Raw genomic sequence first — 12,654 nt, forward strand, 5'->3', positions numbered from 1 at the left:
TTTGAGGATCCGTTAATTTCTGGATCAAAACAGTGTGTTTGGCTTCTCAAATGTCTTCATTTTGTGTTTTTGTGAAAAGTATTTTTCAGTAGAATGCTTCAGTATGCAAAGAGAGAGAGAGATCTGTATGCATGTAAACATAAGACAAGCTTTATATAGGCTCACTCAATTCTCCATTTTATTCCTTGCATCATATAATTTAATTTGACATGACATCTGGGTTCCATTTATTTTTCGAGCTATGAGATCCCCAAAACATTTTACAATTAAATGCTACTTTTCTGCCAAGAGATCAAATGATCACCTTTTATATCATTTATCTGATACACAATCTTTATAGAAAATCTGGAAGTTCTTGTCCACATCCATCCTCCCCTTGAGGAATTTCTCTAGATTTTTGAGAGGAACCTCCACCATGTGGTTGTTGACACGATCATTTAGCCCGTATGCACCAAAGACAGGGAACTTATAGCGCACAAAGTACGGCGCATTTTGGTCGAACTCGGTGCAGCAGTAGGCCGACCACATGTACTCGGGCACAGCTACCCGGTCCTGGTTGTTGCGACGGATCGTGTGTCCGGAAGTGGTGACCCCAGTGATCACAAAGGCTTTGCCGCGGCAGTAGTTGTTGAGGCGCTTTCGGACGATGTCTTGGTGTTCCGCCCAAGGACCCATGTTGAACTCCCTGATCTGAGGCACCACGTTCGTCAAGGTGTAGGTGGACGCCTTGTCTAGAGGGTCAGCCTGATGCTCATCGGGATTTAGTTGGCCGCGTTCATACTGAACCACATCAGCGTAGTCCTCCAGGACCGCCTGGGAGTCCTCAAAGTTCATGTGCATGTTTGGAGACTGGGGAAAGGGCTCCATGTTACTGCTGCTCTTGTCTGAGGCCAACTACGGAGAGACAGAGAGAAAAGAAAAAGCAAAATAGTTTTACTCACAGTTTGCACAGTATTTTTTTTCTGGGAATGGTGCAAAGACTCATGGGAATAGAGATGATATGATGGTATTGTCTTAGATGTTTGTTTGCTTGTGCGACTGTTTAAATAGACCAGTAGTTGTCCAATAACTGAGTGGAAATGTGGATAAGCTCATATCTTGCCACACTTATACAAATATAGGAGACAAAATTCATGGTATGTAGGCAAAGACTTGAAGTTATACTTTTAAAAAAATAATCTGTTTATGAAGATTAACCCCAACCTGACACACCAGATGGCTGCCTCTCCCTTAGCCTGTTTCTGTCGGAGGTTTCTTCCTGCTAAAAGGGAGCTTTTTTTCTTCCCACTGGCTCCAAGTGCTTGCTCTTCGTCTGATTGTTGGTCTTTACCTTACAATATAAAGCAGCTAAAGGCAACTGTTATTTTGATTTGGCACTATATAAATAAAACTGAATTAAAATAGGAATACGAAAAACAGCATAACAGCGTCCAAAGGGTTGAGAGTCAGATACTAAAGCTTACAATAGGTGGAGCCATGAACTGTAAACTCTGTTGTAGTTTACACAAAGCACTGTTAAAAGTTGACAAATCTATAGCTGCCAGTGCTTTTCTGCAATTAAACAGCCACTTTTTACAGAAAAGAAAATAACTTTTGTCATTTTTAGAGAAAAATGCCAAATTTGCATAAATGGTAATGGAAACACTATCTCAGTGAAATAGCACTCAGAGCTAATAAAGCAGCTTATCTCAACTTTACATTGTTTCTATTACAGTAGCATAGTTGCTGCAGTTCTTTAGCTGCTTGTTAAGAAACATCAGGTGATATTGCCTTTACACTTCCAAAAATGTCATGAAATCTCCAATGAATGCATGTGAATAAATACAGAGTACTGTGAATATATGGTATATATATTGTAAATAGTATTATGTCAGATATATAGCATACTGTATGGGCAAACCTGCAAAATTGAGAATGAAACCAGGCTTCTGTTTTATTTGTTTCATCTTCGACTAAGCTCGCAAGCACTCTCACCTGAGGCTCGAACATCCAAGGGAAATCCACCTTCTTCTCCCCGTCTGACTTCTTGAATGTATAGGCTGAGTAGATGGGGACGTGTTTGTGTGAGTCGTACAGGGTGACATAGCGGGGTTTGTCCTCATACTGCTGGCAGATCTTCTTATAGGAGTTGCTGAGGTATCCTCGTGGTGGTGTTCCCATAAAGAGAGAGTCCTTGCAGCGCTCCGCATGGTTGAAGTCTCCTACCACTCCTGCCTGGGACACTTCAAGCAATCCACACATAAGGAAGACCATGGCAGCTGCTGTTGCTAAGGCACAATTTGTAGATGTCGGTATCATCACTGCAGCTTTTTTTTCTCAGCAGCTCTCTGTTGTGTCTTTTTAGATGTCTTCTCTTGCTAATATGTCTCTAATTCACCTGTGGGACACCACTGCAATCTACTACTGCCTGACAAGTACAGCCTCTGTCCCAGCTCTATCACACCCCACATTTCCCTTCATGCCTCACCTGCATTTCAAGCGAGCAATTCTCTCATTGTAAAGGCTTTTCCATATATTCAAATTCCCACAAGTGTTGTAGCAGTAGTTATCAGTCACTGAGAGCATTTTATTACTGTAAAGTGCAGAGGACAAATGCCACTCACTTCAGACCTTTAATTCAAAAATAGCCTTTCTTCCATCGTCGGCCTTGTAGTGAATGAAATGAAGCTGGAGTTTAATGAAAGAGTAGAAATGGGTGGTTTGGGAGAAACTCATGTTTTAAAGCCAGTTTTTGTTCTAAAGTGTGGAAGGAGACTTGCATTGGAGAATTTCCACATATCAAGTTTAGATCTTTCATTTCAGCAGCAAATTTAAAAGCTCTATCCCATCATAAGCTGGTGCTGTAACTTAGTATACATATGACATCTGATGACAGGTTTCAAATTGCCCAGAATATGTCAAAAACAAAACTTCAGAGACAGTTTCATTCAGTGGTTTATTCCTGTGAAGTATATGAGAAAGTCACATTTTGTTACATTGCAAGAGTGTTCAAAGTACAGTAAGCCCCTCCCCCACACCTTTCCAACACGTGAACAACCTACTAATGTAAACCCCCCCTCCCCCCCTCCTTGATAGCTAGCTATGCCTCTGCCTTCAAAGTAAAGGCCATGCAGAACAACAAAAAATACACGTGATATCCAGTGTCGGCAGATTTTATGACCCACTTTTGAGAGCATCCCTTACTTGGAAGCTTTTGTTTTACCTGATGTAACATGTCATATAAATTACCATACACAGTAGAAAAAGCCCAGATGTAGATAACAAAAGAAATTATGGTTGCAAATTTCATGGATACTGTTAGCGATGGCTCACTGTCACACTGTTATAATTTACCTGGATGTTTTGTTGGCACATGATTGCACCTCTTTTTACTTACATACACCACAAAGATCAGTGACAAATTAAAGGAAAAATTAGTAACCTCTACAGCTTCTTTATGGTTTAGTTCTATGTGTTCTCTTAGAAGGGGCACTGCAAGTTAAAAGAAACTTTTCATAACCTTTGTTCTATGATTACAACATTTTATTCTGATGGGTGTGGTCTCCTCTATGATGACAGTGCCCCAATCCAGAGGGCCTGAGGATTACTGAATGGTTTGATGAGTATGAATTTAAAGCAGTTCATAGATTATGGCCTTAGTAAAAACTGGATTAAAACCCAATTGAATACTCACAGGAGATAAATCATAAAAACACCAAATAATAAAGGGAATAAAAAAGATACAGGAATGTCTGTCGAGAGAAGGATGTTCCAGAGACCAATAAGAAGCTACACTGGCATTCTTCTGGTAGCACTATTTTTTTCTTTTTTGTCTTTCTTTAATTTGTCAAATTTCTGTTAAAATATCTCCAAATATTTTCCCTATGCAGTTTTCTCAGGTGCTTGTATGGAACAGTCGCCCACAAAGATCTGAAAGTTCTGGCTTACAAATTCTGTCTTCTTGAGAAACTCCTCCAGCTTCTGGACGGAGACTTCCACCATGTCATTGTTCTCATCGTCGTTGAGGCCATAGTAAGCAAAAGATGGGAATTTATAACGGTCATTAAAAGGTGTGTTGTGGTCATAGTCAACACAGCAATATGCTGACCACAGGTAGGTGGGAACAGCAATGCGGTTCATGTTTTCCCGGCGGATCATCTTGCCAGAGGTGGTGACGCCGGTGACAATGTGAGCCCTTCCACGACAGTAGTTGTTAAGCCTTTTGCGGATCATGTGTTCCTGTTTGTCCCAGATTAGGTCGTTAACTTCAGGCAGCACGGGTACCACATTGGTGAGGGTGTAGGTAGCTGCTTTGTCGTCAGGTTCATTCTGATGCTCGTCCGGGTTGAGCGTGCCGCGCTCGTAAAGGATCGCATTTGTGTAATCGTCAAGAACAGCTTGGGCATCTTCAAAGTTCATGTGCACGTAACTCCGTGGAAAGGGCTGCATCTCGTCTGTTTCAGAGGATGTGGACAGCTGTGCAGAGAGACAGACCCACAGCAAATGAGGGCATGAGTATGACTGAATGCGATTACACGACTACGCAACAAATTCTTACAGACATTTCAAAGCAGTGAACTTTCTAGTTTTCTTTACCTGAGGTTCGTACATCCAAGGGACATCCATACATTTCTCCCCTTCTGAGCGTTTAAATATGTAGGCAGAGTAGATCGGTATATGGTCCACAGTGTTGTACAGAGTCACGTAGCGTGGCTTTTTGTTGTAGTACTGACAAATGAACTGGACGGAGTGGTGTTCCAGTCCTCTCGGTGGCGTTCCCATGTAGAGGAATTCTTTGCACTCTGGAGAAAGCTCTTTTTCCACTTTGCCTATTACCGCTAACATTATGCTGAAAAGTAGAAAAGCTGTCTGTGCCCAAGCTGCCATAGCTAGGAGGGATCCTGAAGCCACTCTGGTAACAAGTTAAAGCTGTTAAATAGTATGTTAGGTATATTTTTGAGCTCTGCTACAATTGACTGCGCGCGTCTTTATGCTCAGTAAAACAGCTCATACACATTTCCCACTCTGCTCTCTGTAATCTTGCCTCAGTATGCAAAGTAATGCCATCTTTATACCTTATCATATCCACCCACAGCTGGCGAAACAGGGACTATGGCCAATGGTGCCTCACACTGGTTAGAGTAATGTTATTTCTTTGAACACATCCTCCCAGATGGTCAAGCATTTATCAAAAACACAAAGCTATACTTGCAATTTTAAAGTGCCTTGGGTTTTCAAAGATCGTTGTTCGTCATTATGAACTTTATATTTGCTACCAATGAAGTGTACACTCTACTCTACTACTACTGATATCACCGAAGAATGCAGAAAAAATACAAGTTAAGTATATTAGGGTTTCATTAACATATATTTGTGTGTGTACACTCATGTTGTTAAAAACCCACCATCCGCCCGTTCTGCACAGCCTCATTTTTAACAGGCAGGGTCACATGTATACAGTGAGTGTATTCTTACAGCCATCCTTTTTCAAAACAGTAACTATTAATAGTTGCATGTGATGTCTTTAAGGTACATTTGTAAGGTTTGAGGTGTTTTCTTTTTAGGGAAACATGGGTTAAACTCTCGCCTAAGGATGTAAATGCTGCAAGTACAGACTGCAGACTACTAAAATGACTACAGTTGCTATGATATGGCTATGGCTGCACTTCATGTTATCAAGACTGTTGTGACTGTTTGTAGCTTTTGAATTCCCACAGAGCTGTATAAACTTGCTAACAGCCCTCTCACCCCCACAGTTATTAATTCTAACTGCCTCAAAAATAATAACTTGCAGCACAACAACAGGGTAGTAACATGAAAGAACTTTTATTGGCAAAATTTAAGAGATTACTAAAATAAAATACAGAATAAAATACATTATAAATAAAATACAGAATGATTGTGCCACAAAAGAGGCATATCCTGAGATATCATTCAAACCAGCTTATTTATGTCCTCTGTAATGGACATTTGTTTTTGGTCTATATCTTTTGACTCATTTGAGCTAGTCCTCATGTACTAAATAGAGGAAATCCTGGGCTTTCCATTGATATCTCATGTTTTTGGGCGGCCTCTTTTAGCTCCAAAGAGGAAGGAAATCACAAAAAAGTTCAATGGGAAGATTTTTTCCTCAGTTCTCAGGAAGATATAACAAAATCAAATACGTGATTGTGACCCAATGCATATTTTCAACACTTTCCAGACATAGAAACACTAATTTTTTTCCAGCAGCAATATGTGACATGCTGTTTTCTATCTACTGGTCATCCTGTGAAATGCAAAATAATGAAACATTTTTGGGAAAAGACAGAATATAAGTTAAAGATACTCATGGTTGCACCGTTCTTATATATGGCTATAATTTTCTTTCCATGGAGGAATTTCTGAAAATTGCATTTTACTATATAAATAAGTGCACATTTGAGCTTTATTTGTTCAGCATTAACATATACAGCACAGGTCAGTAACAGGCAAATGTCTTCTCTGTCACCTAGATTAAAAATGAGGTAGAATATTTCAGCACCATGGTTTAAATTTGGTTTGAACATCTGGACTTGAGCACTTTAGAGTTCATAATACAAATAGAGTCGAGGAGAACAATAGGTGGGATAAAGACAAAGATGTGGACAAATTACAAGTCAGGTCATTTTGGCTTGAATGTATTCAGTTTAAGTGCAGGAAATTTTAACAGCTATGGCAATTACCACAGGAAGGATTTAATAAAGATGCTATTGGGTTCATAATTTTTTTTCCATAAAGGCAAGATTAATAAATTGTATCAATTTAATGGCTCTATTCCTTTCTAACTGAATTATACTTTAATTTATTCAAAAACATGTGAAGCAGGACTGCTCAACACTGTAAAGTTGGTTTAGTCCTGTTTTTGCAATGGATGCATTTCAACATTCCTGCATTACTCTGCATCCTGTTTAAAAAGTCTGCAACTTTTTTTCATGTATGAAACCCTTTTTTATTGCAAGTGTGTGAAACAGACTGCAATGTGACTTTAAAATTATACTGTTTGTGAATTTTTGTATAGCCTCTAAGAGCCTATGAGTGAGACAAGGACATGACCATTATGGTCACAATGCCTCTCCTCAGCTCCCAAAGTTAGCACTGACCAGCTTTAGCTAAGTATAGCATACAAATGGACTCAAAATAGAAAACATGTGGCTTCAGACAGGGACTTGCAAGTGACCTTAGCAAGCAAGCAAACTAGCATTAGCCAGCGAGCTGCCAGTTTCTCCATAAAAGTAGGTAAATGGCTAGTTTTATCTAATGAAGCCTGTCTATCTGTAGGACAAAAACAGCAGAGACTCTGCAGGATATATTTTTTAGAAAACATTTTTTTCCTTTTTTTCAGGTTTTCTCTGAGCTGGCTAATGTTAGCTAACACTAGCTTGGCTACTAACCTACTAAGTGGAAGGAAGTGCTAGCTAGCTTTTGACAAAATACTGTTTTTCATGTAGAAGATCAACTATAAAAATTCCATCATACTAAAACATCGGTAAGGTCTCTCCTCTTCTTTGAGGGATTTTCTGCCACACATCCCTTGTAGAATATGGCCATGTCACTGTCTATGTCTGTCTGGCTCCTTAAGAATGTCTCCAGAGTCTTTAGAGGTACCTCGACTACACTAAATCCAGCCTGTTCATTCAGTGCATAGCCCCCGTAGCTAGGGAACATAAACCTCACTTCATATGGTGAGTTACGATCAAACTGTGGACAGCAGTATGCCAGCCATAAGTGTTTTGGAATGATGAGACGGTCCCTGTTATTACGCTGAATGGCAGCCCCTGAAACAGTCACCCCTGTCACCACAAAAGATTTGCCATGGCAGAAATTGTTGAGACGTCGGCGAACGATGTCTAAGTATGGGTTCCAAGAGGTTTCCAGGAAATCTGTGATCAGTGGAACTACGTTGGTCAGGGTGTAAGTGGAGGATTTGTCATCTGGCTCTGCTTGGTGCAGGTCAGGGTTTAGTGGGCCACGTCGATATCCTACGGCATCTGTGTAGTCCTCTAAAACAACCTGGCTGTCCTCAATCAGAGGGGGAGTCTTTTCACTCAGGGGAAGTGCCTTCATGTTACTACTCTCATCATTTGAAAGCAGCTGTAAGAAGAGGAAGTAAAAGAAACATGACATTTAGCAATTTTAAAGTCCTCAATCCACAGGCCAAGACACTTAAATAAGAGCAGTAAAGCCTGGAAGCATCTTAATCTAAGGCAGGTATTACACAACATATTTCACAGCCTGATTGTTTGTTCACATGACAGTTAAAAAATATAGGTGTCAGATTCTTAATCCTATGTTGCCAGATTCAGGTCAGGTTGGTTAAGCTTAAAAAAAAAAGCCAGATTCAGAAGGTCAGATGTACCTTACCATAACCCGACCAACCCTACTCTGGATGCTGAAACTGAACACAATCACATCTCTCACACTAAAATATAATTGGAAAGCTGGTTGGCAGGGTTACCGAAGTAATTATGGTTTATAATGACTCACGTCAAATGAGCCAAAAGAAATAACTCGCCTTAAGTGTGCTATGGATGAATACAGTGGAATGTGTTCTGGCTCGAGTCCAGCCTTGGACTCAAGGCTACAGAAGAAATGTTGATTAATTATTGTCTGAAGTTAGACATTGATTTTAAAGACGTTATAACATTAATATCAATGTTTTCTTTCACTAAAGTGATGAATAAGCATATGTATCAACATTCCAAGCTAGTCTTTTAAGTTAGCTTATTAAATCATCATGATCGAGCGATTATTTCAACAGTACAATGCTGTCCAAGCTTAAAAGGCTCAGAATATTGAGATATGTGCTTATTCAGACTTAGTGAAAACAGATGAAATACGGTGATTTATGTGAAATCAATATGTGGCAAGGAGCAACAATTAGTCAAATTCAGCGCTAGAAGGTATTTCTTTTAGCCTTGAGTCCAAGGCTGAACCAGAGCCAGAATACACCCAGCCGTAGCACTTGAGGCAATTTATTTCTTCTGGCCCATTGGATATGAGTCATTATAAACCAAACCTACTTTGGTAACCTAAGAGGCTCCATTAATCAGCTTTCTTAAAATACATATTTAGCCAACGCAAACAAGCTTCAACTTTAACTCTCATCTTTCAAACTGCTAAACTGTGTCTTTCGGGGCATGTCTGGGTGATTAACAGCTTATACTGTGCTGTTGGGTCTTTGGTAACAAGCACCAGACTGATATTTAAAGTAAAATTAACTCATGTAAACTAAAGTAACTCTGGGAAAAAATATAAAAATCCTAGTACCTAATATATGCACTGTTTGTTAAACAAAATGTTATCATGCCGAAAAACATTTAACATCTCCTCAAAAAGTGGCAAGTTATAGCTACTGTGCTGCTCTGAGGCTCTACCTGAGGCTCATACATCCAGGGGGTGTCCATCCTCCTCTTCCCGTCAGACTTCTTGAAGACGTAGGCTGAGTAGAGGGGGAGATGGCGACTGCTGTCATACAGTGTGGCGTAGCGAAGTTTGTCTGCATATTTCTGGCAGATCCACTTGAGGCTTGTTCCTCTGATCCCTGCAGGCGGGGTCTGCATGTAGAAGAATTGGCTGCACTCTTTGAAGCTCTTGGACACGGTGGCACTCACCAGGTGGGACGCCATCAGCAGGGTGAAGGGGAATAAAGACGTGAAAAACAGATGCATCCTCACACAGCTGGAGTTGCTGGAAGAAAATATAACTGAGTTATTTCTTTATCGGGTCTGACATGTTTGCTATGGCTGTTGCGCACCAGTAAAAGACCGAGAGACTCAGACTCCATACTCCGGTTCGGTTTAACATGTCATCCTGTATCAGCATTTCCCTCAGCAGACTAGTACAATGACAGCTGGACAGAGACGTTCTATGCAAAGCAGCAGTGGCTCAGGTTGGCCCGGTTGGCTGGATACCTCACTTATCTGGTTTAGTCATGCAAGTCTCCACAGGCATTCGTCAGACTGCATTTATTTTCTACCTTTCTAAAAATTACATCACCACGTTCACTCTATTTTCCCTTTCTCTTTTAAAGCACTGGTGGACAGGCTTCATACACCTGTGTGTTGTTGTAATTTTATATTTTCTATATTTCATGCAGCACATGGTCTTATCAGAATGCACTATGTAAAAATGTAAACTGCAAAGATACTGGACACCCTGGATGGATGATATGGATGTTGTACAATATAAAACGTTGGGGTGTTGTAAATGTAACTCAAAGCAGGACACAATGATTTACAAGTTACTTCCTCTTGAGTTTGCAACTAGTCATAGTAATGTACGTGCATGTTACTTCTCTGACTTTACTTTATAATTTGTGTTTTTGCAGTTAGTTTCTAAATTAGAATTCCTTAATATTAGAAATTTCCATTATCATGCTCCTGCACTGGTCCTCTCCTGTGCCCTAACACTTCTCTGAATCAAGGATGGGCTGGATTCATTTGAGCTCCTGAAGTCCCGGTCTTCTGTCAGTATTTAAGGACAAGCTTCACCACCCAGATTGTCGTCTTCACTAGAGTGATGGTCCGTCTCCTTGATGACCTTTGTGCAGGCCTGCATTCTCTAAGCACTGATGTCCTCTTTTTCTCAAATTCCTGTGACTCTCATGTGGCGGAAGAACAAACCATCTGCAAGATGCAATCACATGTCACCGTCAAGCTGGTCCATGTTTTCAGGAAATCCTTGTTAAACACTCACCTCAGCAGCTCACCTGCCTGCCCATCCTCCAACAATTAGGAGAGCCTGCAGAGATCGGATCAGTGGCCCTACCCATGGTAAGCATCCTCACCATCTTCTGACACCTTTCATAAACAGCTCAGCATCAGTTTCTGTCTGGACTGACTCTCCTTTCCTCTCCTAGGGTAATTCTACCAAGTAGCCGGCTCCATTCCCGTGGATCCTTAGTTCCTCTGTTTTGCTCAATGCTCTACGACATTAAAGCCACTTAACAGTCAAATACTCACTCTTGGGTCTTACTTCAGAATCGTTGGTAATGGCTTTAAAAGCCTTGACAAAAATCTAAGTAGCCAACAAACATAAAAACTGTATTTAATACTTTAAAGTAAAAATGTATTCCCGGATTGTTAAAGACAACTGATTATATTTTACAGTGTTCTTTCTTCTGAGTTTAAACAGTCTACATCAAATACACATATACAGCTTGTGAGGTGATGTAAAAGTGTAAATAAGACAACGAAATATCTAACTAACAATTGAATCACTTCCTGTCTTTAAAAAAATCTGAAGAATGAAATAGTAATGTTTGGTTAGTAAAAATATCACCTTCCATTGTACCACAGTGTTCTACTCTTACTTCCAGCTAATGTAACAATAACCTTTCCCGAAATGCTGAAATGGTCCAACTGAGAATAATAAACTCAGCCGGCTTCTTCCTGCACCTTTCATTCACAGCATCTCAAACAGTGCTGCTGGCTGTGTGCCACGCGGCCCACTTTCCTGCATCACTAGCCAAGCTGAACAGTGCAAAGCTGCAAGGACAGCACCTGGGACCAGGCTAGCTGGACATGGCTTTGATGTGATCGCTGTGAAGCATAAGTGAGCCCATGTAACTGACATGAACATCTGGCAGCCTTCACAAAATCCTCCATAGGGGGAAACTCCAGAGGCGTTAGTGCGGTTGCAGAGAACTGGGTACGCCTGAACCCAGACATGAGCTATCATTCTGCATGAATCCAGTGTGGAATTCATAGGACGATGTAAAACCATGACAAACTGGGACATGACCTGAAGACCAGAAAGACGTTAAGAATTAACTCTATCAAGACTGGTGAAATAAAAGGTTGGGCACTTCAAAAAACAATTAAGTTTCTGCAGACAGTTTGAGCAGAGGTTCAATAATGTGGTGGTAGTATAACTAAATTCCTCTGCTTAATCAAAGCCTTCAGAAACTTTAAGAAAAGGTTGAGAGGCAAACAATATACCACCATCTACAACTGCAACACCCCCTACCAGCCGACTGGTAGACGGTCCACTGTCTCTGTCAAGGGGGCCAGTGCCAACATGTTTTCCCAAACTGATGGTGTTATTACCCATCTGAGCATTGTCCAATATGTGCTTCATTTGATTAACATTAAGTTGAAAACTATTTATTTTGCAATATATGGCATATTGGGATAAAATATTAGAGAGAAGCCTCCTCAAGAAAAGCTGATATTGTTTCAGTTTGTTTTTTAAACAAACTGAAGGTAATCCACTTTCCACATTGAAATTTGCAACTAAGTGTTTTGATGACACTGTATGGAAAATATTTATATGCAATGAAATTAGTCATCTTCAACCTCTTTTCTTTCCGCTGTCATACAACAGTTAGAAGTTGTAAAATTTTTTTTTGTGCAAAATGATCGTACATGCTGTTGTACCTATTATTTGTTTTTAGTTTCTAATAAACTACATTTCTGAAATTTTCTTTACCAGCAACTGAAGAGGGCAGGACTGCTACTTTCATCTTCATTAATCCCCATTTAAACCATCCGGTTGTGTGCACACTTGTGCTGCTGTGCATTCAACAGCGCCCTCTAACGACTAACTCCCACAACTACCGCCAGAAAAGCATTGCGCATGCCCAGTAAGTGTTTGCTGCCAGCACTGCGAGGCATACAATTCGCTGTTGAAACAATATTTAACTGTGCTTTTACG

At 40.3% G+C, this 12,654-nt stretch overlaps 3 protein-coding genes across 3 annotated transcripts; all 3 read right to left on the bottom strand.

Annotated features, from left to right (window-relative positions):
* Positions 1–160: 160 nt before the first annotated feature.
* LOC116317839 (endonuclease domain-containing 1 protein-like) lies at positions 161–2,434 on the bottom strand. The gene is made up of 2 exons (XM_031736719.2): positions 1,975–2,434; positions 161–894 (listed from the first exon to the last, which is right to left on the bottom strand). Exons 1-2 carry the CDS (start codon positions 2,296–2,298, stop codon positions 313–315), a joined length of 906 nt encoding a protein of 301 aa, XP_031592579.1. The 5' UTR covers positions 2,299–2,434; the 3' UTR covers positions 161–312.
* A 636-nt stretch (positions 2,435–3,070) lies between these two features.
* Positions 3,071–4,995, bottom strand: LOC116317836 (endonuclease domain-containing 1 protein-like). Its single transcript, XM_031736716.2, has 2 exons — positions 4,576–4,995; positions 3,071–4,455 (listed from the first exon to the last, which is right to left on the bottom strand). The coding sequence occupies exons 1-2, from the start codon at positions 4,864–4,866 to the stop codon at positions 3,862–3,864; spliced, it is 885 nt and encodes a 294-aa protein (XP_031592576.1). The 5' UTR covers positions 4,867–4,995; the 3' UTR covers positions 3,071–3,861.
* An 822-nt stretch (positions 4,996–5,817) lies between these two features.
* Positions 5,818–12,462, bottom strand: si:dkey-85k7.11 (endonuclease domain-containing 1 protein). The gene is made up of 3 exons (XM_039609378.1): positions 12,430–12,462; positions 9,375–9,687; positions 5,818–8,091 (listed from the first exon to the last, which is right to left on the bottom strand). Exons 2-3 carry the CDS (start codon positions 9,666–9,668, stop codon positions 7,471–7,473), a joined length of 915 nt encoding a protein of 304 aa, XP_039465312.1. The 5' UTR covers positions 9,669–9,687; positions 12,430–12,462; the 3' UTR covers positions 5,818–7,470.
* Positions 12,463–12,654: the final 192 nt, after the last annotated feature.

The sequence above is a fragment of the Oreochromis aureus genome, linkage group 3, assembly GCF_013358895.1.
Source record: "Oreochromis aureus strain Israel breed Guangdong linkage group 3, ZZ_aureus, whole genome shotgun sequence".
Taxonomy (NCBI): Eukaryota; Metazoa; Chordata; class Actinopteri; order Cichliformes; family Cichlidae; genus Oreochromis; species Oreochromis aureus.